This window comes from Gobius niger, assembly GCF_951799975.1.
Source record: "Gobius niger genome assembly, contig: SCAFFOLD_59, whole genome shotgun sequence".
NCBI lineage: Eukaryota > Metazoa > Chordata > Actinopteri > Gobiiformes > Gobiidae > Gobius > Gobius niger.
The window spans coordinates 109,482-125,000 of NW_027639207.1; the positions used below are offsets into that span (position 1 = coordinate 109,482).

Consider the following 15,519-nt stretch of genomic DNA (forward strand, 5'->3'; position numbering starts at 1 on the left):
AGATACTGGAGTACACAGATACAGGAGTACACAGATACAGGAGTACACAGATACAGGAGTACACAGATACAGGAGTACACAGATACTGGAGTAGACAGATACAGGAGTACACAGATACACAGATACAGGAGTACACAGATACTGGAGTACACAGATACAGGAGTACACAGATACAGGAGTACACAGATACTGGAGTACACAGATACTGGAGTACACAGATACAGGAGTACACAGATACAGGAGTACACAGATACTGGAGTACACAGATACTGGAGTACACAGATACTGGAGTACACAGATACTGGAGTACACAGATACAGGAGTACACAGATACAGGAGTACACAGATACTGGAGTACACATATACTGGAGTACACAGATACAGGAGTACACAGATACAGGAGTACACAGATACTGGAGTACACAGATACACAGATACAGGAGTACACAGATACACAGATACACAGATACAGGAGTACACAGATACAGGAGTACACAGATACAGGAGTACACAGATACAGGAGTACACAGATACAGGAGTACACAGATACAGGAGTACACAGATACAGGAGTACACAGATACAGGAGTACACAGATACTGGAGTACACAGATACAGGAGTACACAGATACAGGAGTACACAGATACAGGAGTACACAGATACTGGAGTACACAGATACAGGAGTACACAGATACTGGAGTACACAGATACAGGAGTACACAGATACAGGAGTACACAGATACAGGAGTACACAGATACTGGAGTACACAGATACTGGAGTACACAGATACAGGAGTACACAGATACAGGAGTACACAGATACACAGATACAGGAGTACACAGATACTGGAGTACACAGATACAGGAGTACACAGATACACAGATACAGGAGTACACAGATACAGGAGTACACAGATACAGGAGTACACAGATACACAGATACAGGAGTACACAGATACAGGAGTACACAGATACTGGAGTACACAGATACAGGAGTACACAGATACAGGAGTACACAGATACAGGAGTACACAGATACACAGATACAGGAGTACACAGATACTGGAGTACACAGATACTGGAGTACACAGATACAGAAGTACACAGATACTGGAGTACACAGATACAGGAGTACACAGATACTGGAGTACACAGATACTGGAGTACACAGATACTGGAGTACAAAGATACAGGAGTACACAGATACTGGAGTACACAGATACAGGAGTACACAGATACTGGAGTACACAGATACAGGAGTACACAGATACACAGATAGTGGAGTACACAGATACAGGAGTACACAGATAGTGGAGTACACAGATACAGGAGTACACAGATACTGGAGTACACAGATACAGGAGTACACAGATACTGGAGTACACAGATACTGGAGTACAAAGATACAGGAGTACACAGATACTGGAGTACACAGATACTGGAGTACACAGATACAGGAGTACACAGATACTGGAGTACACAGATACAGGAGTACACAGATACAGGAGTACACAGATACACAGATAGTGGAGTACACAGATACAGGAGTACACAGATAGTGGAGTACACAGATACAGGAGTACACAGATACAGGAGTACACAGATACAGGAGTACACAGATACAGGAGTACACAGATACAGGAGTACACAGATACTGGAGTACACAGATACAGGAGTACACAGATACTGGAGTACACAGATACTGGAGTACAAAGATACAGGAGTACACAGATACTGGAGTACACAGATACTGGAGTACACAGATACAGGAGTACACAGATACTGGAGTACACAGATACAGGAGTACACAGATACTGGAGTACACAGATACAGGAGTACACAGATACAGGAGTACACAGATACACAGATAGTGGAGTACACAGATACAGGAGTACACAGATACTGGAGTACACAGATACTGGAGTACACAGATACTGGAGTACACAGATACAGGAGTACACAGATACAGGAGTACACAGATACAGGAGTACACAGATACAGGAGTACACAGATACTGGAGTAGACAGATACAGGAGTACACAGATACACAGATACAGGAGTACACAGATACTGGAGTACACAGATACAGGAGTACACAGATACAGGAGTACACAGATACTGGAGTACACAGATACAGGAGTACACAGATACAGGAGTACACAGATACTGGAGTACACAGATACTGGAGTACACAGATACTGGAGTACACAGATACTGGAGTACACAGATACTGGAGTACACAGATACAGGAGTACACAGATACAGGAGTACACAGATACTGGAGTACACAGATACAGGAGTACACAGATACTGGAGTACACATATACTGGAGTACACAGATACAGGAGTACACAGATACAGGAGTACACAGATACAGGAGTACACAGATACTGGAGTACACAGATACACAGATACAGGAGTACACAGATACACAGATACACAGATACAGGAGTACACAGATACAGGAGTACACAGATACAGGAGTACACAGATACTGGAGTACACAGATACAGGAGTACACAGATACTGGAGTACACATATACTGGAGTACACAGATACAGGAGTACACAGATACAGGAGTACACAGATACTGGAGTACACAGATACAGGAGTACACAGATACAGGAGTACACAGATACTGGAGTACACATATACTGGAGTACACATATACTGGAGTACACAGATACAGGAGTACACAGATACTGGAGTACACAGATACAGGAGTACACAGATACAGGAGTACACAGATACTGGAGTACACATATACTGGAGTACACAGATACAGGAGTACACAGATACAGGAGTACACAGATACTGGAGTACACAGATACAGGAGTACACAGATACTGGAGTACACATATACTGGAGTACACAGATACAGGAGTACACATATACTGGAGTACACAGATACTGGAGTACACATATACTGGAGTACACAGATACTGGAGTACACAGATACAGGAGTACACAGATACAGGAGTACACAGATACAGGAGTACACAGATACAGGAGTACACAGATACAGGAGTACACAGATACAGGAGTACACAGATACTGGAGTACACAGATACAGGAGTACACAGATACTGGAGTACACAGATACAGGAGTACACAGATACAGGAGTACACAGATACAGGAGTACACAGATACTGGAGTACACAGATACTGGAGTACACAGATACAGGAGTACACAGATACAGGAGTACACAGATACAGGAGTACACAGATACACAGATACAGGAGTACACAGATACTGGAGTACACAGATACAGGAGTACACAGATACTGGAGTACACAGATACACAGATAGTGGAGTACACAGATACAGGAGTACACAGATACAGGAGTACACAGATACACAGATACAGGAGTACACAGATACAGGAGTACACAGATACTGGAGTACACAGATACACAGATACAGGAGTACACAGATACAGGAGTACACAGATACAGGAGTACACAGATACACAGATACAGGAGTACACAGATACAGGAGTACACAGATACAGGAGTACACAGATACAGGAGTACACAGATACAGGAGTACACAGATACACAGATACAGGAGTACACAGATACAGGAGTACACAGATACAGGAGTACACAGATACACAGATACAGGAGTACACAGATACAGGAGTACACAGATACTGGAGTACACAGATACAGGAGTACACAGATACAGGAGTACACAGATACAGGAGTACACAGATACACAGATACAGGAGTACACAGATACTGGAGTACACAGATACTGGAGTACACAGATACAGAAGTACACAGATACTGGAGTACACAGATACAGGAGTACACAGATACTGGAGTACACAGATACTGGAGTACACAGATACTGGAGTACAAAGATACAGGAGTACACAGATACTGGAGTACACAGATACAGGAGTACACAGATACTGGAGTACACAGATACAGGAGTACACAGATACACAGATAGTGGAGTACACAGATACAGGAGTACACAGATAGTGGAGTACACAGATACTGGAGTACACAGATACAGGAGTACACAGATACAGGAGTACACAGATACAGGAGTACACAGATACTGGAGTACACAGATACAGGAGTACACAGATACAGGAGTACACAGATACAGGAGTACACAGATACAGGAGTACACAGATACAGGAGTACACAGATACAGGAGTACACAGATACTGGAGTACACAGATACAGGAGTACACAGATACACGAGACGCTCGAAGCCTCTGCTTCATCTTCTCTCTAAACACAAACAGATGTTTGTTTGTGTTTTTTCTAGTTTTCAGTTGTGTTAGAACATCTGCCCAAATATCCAGGAGGCCCAGAGTGTCCTCAGTGTCTCCTCAGAGTCTCCTCAGAGTCTCCTCAGAGTCTCCTCTGAGTCTCCTCTGAGGAGACACTGAGGAGACTCTGAGAAGACACAGAAGAGACACAGAGGAGACACAACTCAGTCTCCTGAGTTTTAGCCTCATTAATGACTTTTACTTTACTTTACTTTGACCTCCTGTAGGACCTCCTGTAAGTCCTCCTGAAGAACCTCCTGAAGGACCTCCTGTGGGACCTCCTGTGGGACCTCCTGAAGGACCTCCTGAAGGACCTCCTGAAGGACCTCCTGTAGGACCTCCTGAAGGACCTCCTGAAGGACCTCCTGAAGGACCTCCTGAAGGACCTCCTGTAGGACCTCCTGTAGAACCTCCTGAAGGACCTCCTGTAGGACCTCCTGTAGGACCTCCTGTAGGACCTCCTGTAGGACCTCCTGAAGGACCTCCTGAAGGACCTCCTGTAGGACCTCCTGTAGGACCTCCTGAAGGACCTCCTGAAGGACCTCCTGAAGAACCTCCTGTAGGACCTCCTGAAGGACCTCCTGTATAACCTCCTGTAGGACCTCCTGTAGGACCTCCTGAAGGACCTCCTGAAGGACCTCCTGTAGGACCTCCTGTATAACCTCCTGAAGGACCTCCTGTAGGACCTCCTGAAGGACCTCCTGTATAACCTCCTGTAGGACCTCCTGTAGGACCTCCTGAAGGACCTCCTGTAGGACCTCCTGAAGGACCTCCTGTAGGACCTCCTGAAGGATCTCCTGTAGGACCTCCTGTATAACCTCCTGAAGGTGTGAAGATGCCGTTGGTGACGCGCTGCATCGAGCCGCGGTTCCTGTGCAGAGGAACCGTCCCTGAAGGCGTCTCCTCGGAGCTGGAGTGCGTCACCAACGCCACCCTGGCCTCTGTGGTCCGTCAGCTGGGCTGCCTCAGTGAGTACTTCAAATACTGCATGTATTCTGGTATATACAGTACTAAGTACTAATACACCTGGAACCTTTGCACATTTTGTCATGTTTACAACCCTAAACATAAAGATTTTATTTAGATTTTTTTACTGAACGTTCACACACAAGTAACAGACGACTGTGAAGTGAAAGCAAAATGATACATGATTCTGTTATTTTTCAAGAAATAGAAAAGTGAAAAGTGGGGCTTGCATAAGTATTCATACAGCATTTTCTGAGTGCATTAAATCACCTTTAAAACATTCCTAATGACTCCAGAATGTTCACACCTTGGCCTAACGGTTAAATAGAGGCACCTGTGTGTGATCTACTCTCAGTATAATTACAGCTGTTCTTTCAGGCCCTCAGAGCTGTGGTCAGAGTGTATTGGTCACTGAACAACATCATGAAGGTCCAGGAGCACCAGAGAGGTCAGGGATAAAGCTGTGGAGAAGTTTAAAGCAGCTTTAAGTTATACAAAGATTTCCCAAGATTTAAACATCTCCCGGAGCAACTGTTCAATCCATCATTCAGAAATGGAAAGAGTAAAGCACCACTGCAGACTTACCAAGACACGGCTGTTCACGTAAACTAACAAACTGAACAAGGAGACACTGGTCAGAAATACAACCAAGTGCCCCAAGATAACTCTGGAGGAGCTGTGAAGTCCTGCCGCTGAGCTGGGGGAATCTGTACATGGGACAACTATAAGTCGTATCTACACAAATCTGGCCTTCATGGACGAGTGGAAGAAGAAAGACATTATTGAAAGGAGGCCATAAGAAATCCTGTTTGAAGTTTGTAGAAGTCATATGGAGGACACAGCTCCATGTGGAAGAAGGAGCTTTGGTCAGATGAGACAAACATTATGTATGGAGCAAACCTGACACTGCTCATGGTCCTGAGTGCACCATCCCCAGTGTCAAATACACGGGGGGGAGCATCATGCTGTGGGGCTGCTTTTCCTCAGCGGGGACTGGGGAGACTGTTTTTGTAAAGAGGAATGGGCTAAAATGTCAGTCTCTACATGTGCTAACCTTGTAGAGTCAGACCAAAAAGACAAAAGGGGTTCACAGAGTATTAACACATGCTGTATGATACTTCTACACGCCCCACTTTCACTTTTCTGAAAAATAACAGAATCATGAATCATTTTGCTTTCACTTCACAGTCGTCTGTTACTTGTGTGTGAACGTTCAGTAAAAAATCTAAATAAAATCTTCATGTTTATGGTAAACATGACAAACTGTGCAAAAGTTGAGGGTGTATTAGTATTTGAAGTGGCCGTGTACTGGTACACACGGGTACTGCGTGTGACGTGTGGCCGTGTACTTGTACACACGGGTACTGCGTGTGACGTGTGTCCGTGTACTTGTACACACGGGTACTGCGTGTGACGTGTGGCCGTGTACTTGTACACACTGGTACTGCGTGTGCCGTGTGGCCGTGTACTTGTACACACTGGTACTGCGTGTGCCGTGTGTCCGTGTACTTGTACACACGGGTACTGCGTGTGACCGTGTACTTGTACACACTGGTACTGCGTGTGCCGTGTGTCCGTGTACTTGTACACACGGGTACTGCGTGTGACCGTGTTCATGTACACACGGGTACTGCGTGTGACGTGTAGCCGTGTACTTGTACAGACTGGTACTGCGTGTGACGTGTGTCCGTGTACTTGTACACACTGGTACTGCGTGTGACGTGTGTCCGTGTACTTGTACACACTGGTACTGCGTGTGCCGTGTGTCCGTGTACTTGTACACACGGGTACTGCGTGTGACGTGTGGCCGTGTACTTGTACACACTGGTACTGCGTGTGACGTGTGTCCGTGTACTTGTACACACGGGTACTGCGTGTGACGTGTGTCCGTGTACTTGTACACACGGGTACTGCGTGTGACGTGTGGCCGTGTACTTGTACACACTGGTACTGCGTGTGCCGTGTGACCGTGTTCATGTACACACGGGTACTGCGTGTGACGTGTGGCCGTGTACTTGTACACACTGGTACTGCGTGTGACGTGTGTCCGTGTACATGTACACACGGGTACTGCGTGTGACGTGTGACGTGTACTTGTACACACGGGTACTGCGTGTGACGTGTGACGTGTACTTGTACACACGGGTACTGCGTGTGCCGTGTGTCCGTGTACTTGTACACACGGGTACTGCGTGTGCCGTGTGTCCGTGTACTTGTACACACGGGTACTGCGTGTGACGTGTGTCCGTGTACTTGTACACACGGGTACTGCGTGTGACGTGTGGCCGTGTACTTGTACACACTGGTACTGCGTGTGACGTGTGGCCGTGTACTTGTACACACTGGTACTGCGTGTGCCGTGTGACCGTGTACTTGTACACACGGGTACTGCGTGTGCCGTGTGACCGTGTACTTGTACACACTGGTACTGCGTGTGCCGTGTGACCGTGTACTTGTACACACTGGTACTGCGTGTGCCGTGTGACCGTGTACTTGTACACACGGGTACTGCGTGTGACGTGTGTCCGTGTACATGTACACACGGGTACTGCGTGTGACGTGTGACGTGTACTTGTACACACGGGTACTGCGTGTGACGTGTGACGTGTACTTGTACACACGGGTACTGCGTGTGACGTGTACTTGTACACACGGGTACTGCGTGTGACGTGTACTTGTACACACGGGTACTGCGTGTGACCGTGTACTTGTACACACGGGTACTGCGTGTGACCGTGTACTTGTACACACGGGTACTGCGTGTGACCGTGTACTTGTACACACGGGTACTGCGTGTGACGTGTCCGCTGTCCGCAGGCCGTCACGCGGAGGACGTGTTCGGGCTCCTCTTCTCTGAGGCTCACGGCGTCTCCCTGAGGATGAGCTCGCTCCAGGAACGAGTGGACTCGCTCAGCGTGAAGGTCACCCAGCTGGACTCCACTGTGGAGGAGGGTAAGAACCATCAGGGAATAACTATACCATCAGAGAATAAGTGTACCATCAGGGAATAACTATACCATCAGGGAATAACTATACCATCAGGGAATAACTATACCATCAGGGAATAACTGTACCATCAGGGAATAACTATACCATCAGGGAATAACTGTACCATCAGGGAATAACTATACCATCAGAGAATAACTATACCATCAGGGAATAACTGTACCATCAGGGAATAACTGTACCATCAGGGAATAACTATACCATCAGGGAATAACTATACCATCAGGGACTAACTATACCATCAGGAACTAACTATACCATCAGGGAATAACTATACCATCAGGGAATAACTGTACCATCAGGGAATAACTGCACCATCAGGGAATAACTGTACCATCAGGGAATAACTATACCATCAGGGAATAACTATACCATCAGGGAATAACTATACCATCAGGAACCAACTATACCATCAGGGAATAACTATACCATCAGGGAAAAACTATACCATCAGGGAATAACTATACCATCAGGGAATAACTATACCATCAGGGAATAACTATACCATCAGGGATAACTATACCATCAGGAACCAACTATACCATCAGGGAATAACTGTACCATCAGGGAATAACTATACCATCAGGGAATAACTATACCATCAGGGAATAACTATACCATCAGGGAATAACTGTACCATCAGGGAATAACTATACCATCAGAGAATAACTATACCATCAGAGAATAACTGTACCATCAGGGAATAACTATACCATCAGGGAATAACTGTACCATCAGGGAATAACTGTACCATCAGGGAATAACTATACCATCAGGGAATAACTGTACCATCAGGGAATAACTATACCATCAGAGAATAACTATACCATCAGAGAATAACTGTACCATCAGGGAATAACTATACCATCAGGGAATAACTGTACCATCAGGGAATAACTGTACCATCAGGGAATAACTATACCATCAGGGAATAACTGTACCATCAGGGAATAACTGTACCATCAGGGAATAACTATACCATCAGGGAATATCTATACCATCAGGGAATAACTATACCGTCAGGGAATAACTATACCATCAGGGAATAACTATACCATCAGGGAATAACTGTACCATCAGGGAATAACTATACCATCAGGGAATAACTATACCATCAGGGAATAACTATACCATCAGGGAATAACTATACCATCAGGGAATAACTGTACCATCAGGGAATAACTGTACCATCAGGGAATAACTATACCATCAGGGAATAACTATACCATCAGGGAATAACTATACCATCAGGGAATAACTATACCATCAGGGAGTAACTGTACCATCAGAGAATAACTATACCATCAGAGAATAACTGTACCATCAGGGAATAACTATACCATCAGGGAATAACTATACCATCAGGGAAAAACTATACCATCAGGGAATAACTGTACCATCAGAGAATAACTATACCATCAGAGAATAACTGTACCATCAGGGAATAACTATACCATCAGGGACTAACTATACCATCAGGGAATAACTGTACCATCAGGGAATAACTATACCATCATGGAATAACTATACCATCAGGGAATAACTATACCATCAGAGAATAACTGTACCATCAGGGAATAACTGTACCATCAGGGAATAACTATACCATCAGGGAATAACTATACCATCAGGGAATAACTATACCATCAGGGACTAACTATACCATCAGAGAATAACTATACCATCAGGGAATAACTGTACCATCAGGGAATAACTATACCATCAGGGAATAACTATACCATCAGGGAATAACTATACCATCAGGGAATAACTGTACCATCAGGGAATAACTGTACCATCAGGGAATAACTGTACCATCAGGGAATAACTGTACCATCAGGGAATAACTATACCATCAGAGAATAACTATACCATCAGGGAATAACTATACCATCAGGGAATAACTATACCATCAGGGAATAACTGTACCATCAGGGAAAAACTATACCATCAGGGAATAACTATACCATCAGGGAATAACTATACCATCAGGGAATAACTGTACCATCAGGGAATAACTATACCATCAGAGAATAACTGTACCATCAGGGAATAACTATACCATCAGGGAATAACTATACCATCAGGGAATAACTATAACATCAGGGAATAACTATACCATCAGAGAATAACTGTACCATCAGGGAATAACTGTACCATCAGGGAATAACTATACCATCAGCGAATAACTATACCATCAGGGAATAACTATACCATCAGGGACTAACTATACCATCAGAGAATAACTATACCATCAGGGAATAACTGTACCATCAGGGAATAACTGTACCATCAGGGAATAACTATACCATCAGAGAATAACTGTACCATCAGGGAATAACTATACCATCAGGGAATAACTATACCATCAGGGAATAACTATACCATCAGAGAATAACTATACCATCAGGGAATAACTGTACCATCAGGGAATAACTATACCATCAGGGAATAACTATACCATCAGGGAATAACTGTACCATCAGAGAATAACTATACCATCAGAGAATAACTGTACCATCAGGGAATAACTATACCATCAGGGACTAACTATACCATCAGGGAATAACTATACCATCAGGGAATAACTATACCATCAGGGAATAACTATACCATCAGGGAATAACTGTACCATCAGAGAATAACTATACCATCAGGGAATAACTATACCATCAGGGAATAACTATACCATCAGGGAATAACTGTACCATCAGAGAATAACTATACCATCAGAGAATAACTGTACCATCAGGGAATAACTATACCATCAGGGACTAACTATACCATCAGGGAATAACTATACCATCAGGGAATAACTATACCATCAGGGAATAACTATACCATCAGGGAATAACTATACCATCAGAGAATAACTGTACCATCAGGGAATAACTGTACCATCAGGGAATGACTGTACCATCAGGGAATAACTATACCATCAGGGAATAACTATACCATCAGAGAATAACTATACCATCAGGGAATAACTATACCATCAGGGAATAACTATACCATCAGGGAATAACTGTACCATCAGGGAATAACTGTACCATCAGGGAATAACTATCCCATCAGGGAATAACTATACCATCAGGGAATAACTGTACCATCAGGGAATAACTGTACCATCAGGGAATAACTGTACCATCAGGGAATAACTATACCATCAGGGAATAACTATACCATCAGGGAATAACTATACCATCAGGGAATAACTATACCATCAGGGAATAACTGTACCATCAGGGAATAACTATACCATCAGGGAATAACTATACCATCAGGGAATAACTATACCATCAGGGAATAACTATACCATCAGGGAATATCTATACCATCAGGGAATAACTATACCATCAGGGAATAACTGTACCATCAGGGAATAACTATACCATCAGGGAATAACTATACCATCAGGGAATAACTGTACCATCAGGGAATAACTATACCATCAGGGAATAACTATACCATCAGGGAATAACTATACCATCAGGGAATAACTGTACCATCAGGGAATAACTATACCATCAGGGAATAACTATACCATCAGGGAATAACTATATCATCAGGGAATAACTATACCATCAGGGAATAACTGTACCATCAGGGAATAACTATACCATCAGGGAATAACTATACCATCAGGGAATAACTATACCATCAGGGAATAACTATACCATCAGGGAATATCTATACCATCAGGGAATAACTGTACCATCAGGGAATAACTATACCATCAGAGAATAACTGTACCATCAGGGAATAACTATACCATCAGGGAATAACTATACCATCAGGGAATAACTATACCATCAGGGAATAACTATACCATCAGAGAATAACTGTACCATCAGGGAATAACTGTACAATCAGGGAATAACTATACCATCAGGGAATAACTATACCATCAGGGACTAACTATACCATCAGAGAATAACTATACCATCAGGGAATAACTGTACCATCAGGGAATAACTATACCATCAGGGAATAACTATACCATCAGGGAATAACTATACCATCAGGGAATAACTGTACCATCAGGGAATAACTGTACCATCAGGGAATAACTATACCATCAGGGAAAAACTGTACCATCAGAGAATAACTATACCATCAGGGAATAACTATACCATCAGGGAATAACTGTACCATCAGGGAATAACTGTACCATCAGGGAATAACTATACCATCAGGGAATAACGATACCATCAGAGAATAACTATACCATCAGGGAATAACTATACCATCAGGGAATAACTATACCATCAGGGAATAACTATACCATCAGGGAATAACTGTACCATCAGGGAATAACTATACCATCAGGGAATAACTATACCATCAGGGAATAACTATACCATCAGGGAATAACTATACCATCAGAGAATAACTGTACCATCAGGGAATAACTGTACCATCAGGGAATAACTATACCATCAGGGAATAACTGTTGTCTCTCCTCAGTGTCTCTTTGTCTTTATGTTTTGTAAAGTCCTGGTCTCTGACTCTGTTGTCTCCGATGTCTCTGACTCTGTTGTCTCTCCTCAGTGTCTTTATGTTTTGTAAAGTCCTGGTCTCTGTTGTCTCTCCTCAGTGTCTCTGTGTCTTTATGTTTTGTAAAGTCCTGGTCTCTGACTCCGATGTTTCTCCTCAGTGTCTCTGTGTCCTGGTCTCTGACTCCGATGTCTCCGATGTCTCTGACTCTGATGTCTCTCCTCAGTGTCTCTGTGTCCTGGTCTCTGACTCTGTTGTCTCTCCTCAGTGTCTTTATGTTTTGTAAAGTCCTGGTCTCTGTTGTCTCTCCTCAGTGTCTCTGTGTCTTTATGTTTTGTAAAGTCCTGGTCTCTGACTCCGATGTTTCTCCTCAGTGTCTCTGTGTCCTGGTCTCTGACTCCGATGTCTCTCCTCTGTGTCTCTGTGTTTTGTAAAGTCCTGGTCTCTGTTGTCTCTCCTCAGTTACTTTATGTTTTGTAAAGTCCTGGTCTCTGTTGTCTCTCCTCAGTGTCTCTGTGTTTTTTTTTTTTTACGTTTTACGTGTCTCTGTGTTTTGTAAAGTCCTGGTCTCTGACTCTGATGTCTCCGATGTCTCTGACTCCGTTGTCTCTCCTCAGTGTCTCTCCAGGACATCAACATGAGGAAGGCCTTCCGGGGCAGTACCATCCAGGACCAGCAGGTGGTGTGTCGAGCCTCCATCCTGCGCCCTCTGCTGGAGACGTACGAGCACTGCGACCCGCCCCCGCCGCTGCACAAGCTCTCCCCCTACAGGTGAGTGCGGGTCCTTCGAGGCTCTGGTGCGTTCGAGGTTCTCTGTTAAAGCTCTGGTGGTGCCTTCAGGGACGACGGGAAAGACGGGATGAAGTTCTACACAGACCCGTCGTACTTCTTCAGCCTGTGGAGGGAGAAGATGCTCCAGGCCACGGAGAACAAGAGGAAGGAGAAGCGCCGGCACAAGGTCAGAGCACGAACTCGAGACGCCGCAGACAGCAGAAATAATTCTAAATAATAATAATGAATAATGAAAGCATGATGGACGTCCAGAGGGAGTCAGATGTTCAGGTTTAACACTCGTGTTTTTGCAGGAGCAGAAACACACGGACGAGTCTTCAGGTCGGGAAGTGAAGAAGGTAAAGTCCTACAAACTTCATAAAGTCCTACAAACTTCATAAAGTCCCACAAACTTCATAAAGTCCCACAAACTTCATAAAGTCCTACAAACTTCATAAAGTCCTTCAAACTTCATAAAGTCTTACAAACTTCATAAAGTCCCACAAACTTCATAAAGTCCTACAAACTTCATAAAGTCCTACAAACTTCATAAAGTCCCACAAACTTCATAAAGTCCCACAAACTTCATAAAGTCCTACAAACTTCATAAAGTCCTACAAACTTCATAAAGTCCTACAAACTTCATAAAGTCCCACAAACTTCATAAAGTCCCACAAACTTCATAAAGTCCTACAAACTTCATAAAGTCCTTCAAACTTCATAAAGTCTTACAAACTTCATAAAGTCCCACAAACTTCATAAAGTCCTACAAACTTCATAAAGTCCCACAAACTTCATAAAGTCCCACAAACTTCATAAAGTCCCACAAACTTCATAAAGTCCTACAAACTTCATAAAGTCCTACAAACTTCATAAAGTCCCACAAACTTCATAAAGTCCCACAAACTTCATAAAGTCCTACAAACTTCATAAAGTCCCTCAAACTTCATAAAGTCCCACAAACTTCATAAAGTCCTACAAACTTCATAAAGTCTTACAAACTTCATAAAGTCCTTCAAACTTCATAAAGTCCTACAAACTTCACAAAGTCCTACAAACTTCATAAAGTCCTTCAAACTTCATAAAGTCCTACAAACTTCATAAAGTCCTACAAACTTCATAAAGTCCTTCAAACTTCATAAAGTCCTTCAAACTTCATAAAGTCCTACAAACTTCATAAAGTCTTACAAACTTCATAAAGTCCTACAAACTTCACAAAGTCCTACAAACTTCATAAAGTCCTTCAAACTTCATAAAGTCCTACAAACTTCATAAAGTCCTTCAAACTTCATAAAGTCCTTCAAACTTCATAAAGTCCTGCAAACTTCATAAAGTCCTTCAAACTTCATAAAGTCCTTCAAACTTCATAAAGTCCTACAAACTTCATAAAGTCCTTCAAACTTCATAAAGTCCTTCAAACTTCATAAAGTCCTGCAAACTTCATAAAGTCCTACAAACTTCATAAAGTCCTACAAACTTCATAAAGTCCTTCAAACTTCATAAAGTCCTACAAACTTGATAAAGTCCTACAAACTTCATAAAGTCCTGCAAACTTCATAAAGTCCTACAAACTTCATAAAGTCCTTCAAACTTCATAAAGTCCTACAAACTTCATAAAGTCCTGCAAACTTCATAAAGTCCTACAAACTTCATAAAGTCCTTCAAACTTCATAAAGTCCTACAAACTTCATAAAGTCCTGCAAACTTCATAACAACGATGGTTCTGTTTAAGCCTCTCCCTGTCCGCTCGTACACCATCGTACGGGCTATGGTTCATATATACTGTATACTATACTTTATATTATACTTTATATACTGTATATACTGTATATACTAAACTGAATATACTGTATAAACTGTGTTATTGTGTGGCAGGTGCGTAAGGCGCGGAACCGTCGTCAGGAGTGGAACCTCATGGCCTACGACAAAGAGCTCCGCCCAGACGCACGAGTCTCCCCCTCGCCCTACGACTCCTCCCCTGACAGGTAAC

General features: G+C 43.3%; 1 protein-coding gene across 2 annotated transcripts in view; it reads left to right on the forward strand.

The window, feature by feature from the left end:
• The first annotated feature begins 5,041 nt into the window (after positions 1-5,041).
• The window catches only part of LOC306982757 (actin-binding protein WASF3-like), a 17,516-nt gene continuing 7,038 nt past the window's right edge, over positions 5,042-15,519 (forward strand). For both annotated transcript variants that reach the window (XM_079583215.1, XM_079583214.1), the window contains exons 1-6: positions 5,042-5,257; positions 8,073-8,207; positions 13,376-13,529; positions 13,599-13,716; positions 13,844-13,888; positions 15,405-15,514. In XM_079583215.1, the coding sequence (XP_079439341.1) occupies positions 5,125-5,257; positions 8,073-8,207; positions 13,376-13,529; positions 13,599-13,716; positions 13,844-13,888; positions 15,405-15,514 (695 nt within the window). In that variant the 5' untranslated portion in view covers positions 5,042-5,124. The remainder of the gene's footprint in view (positions 5,258-8,072; positions 8,208-13,375; positions 13,530-13,598; positions 13,717-13,843; positions 13,889-15,404; positions 15,515-15,519) is intronic.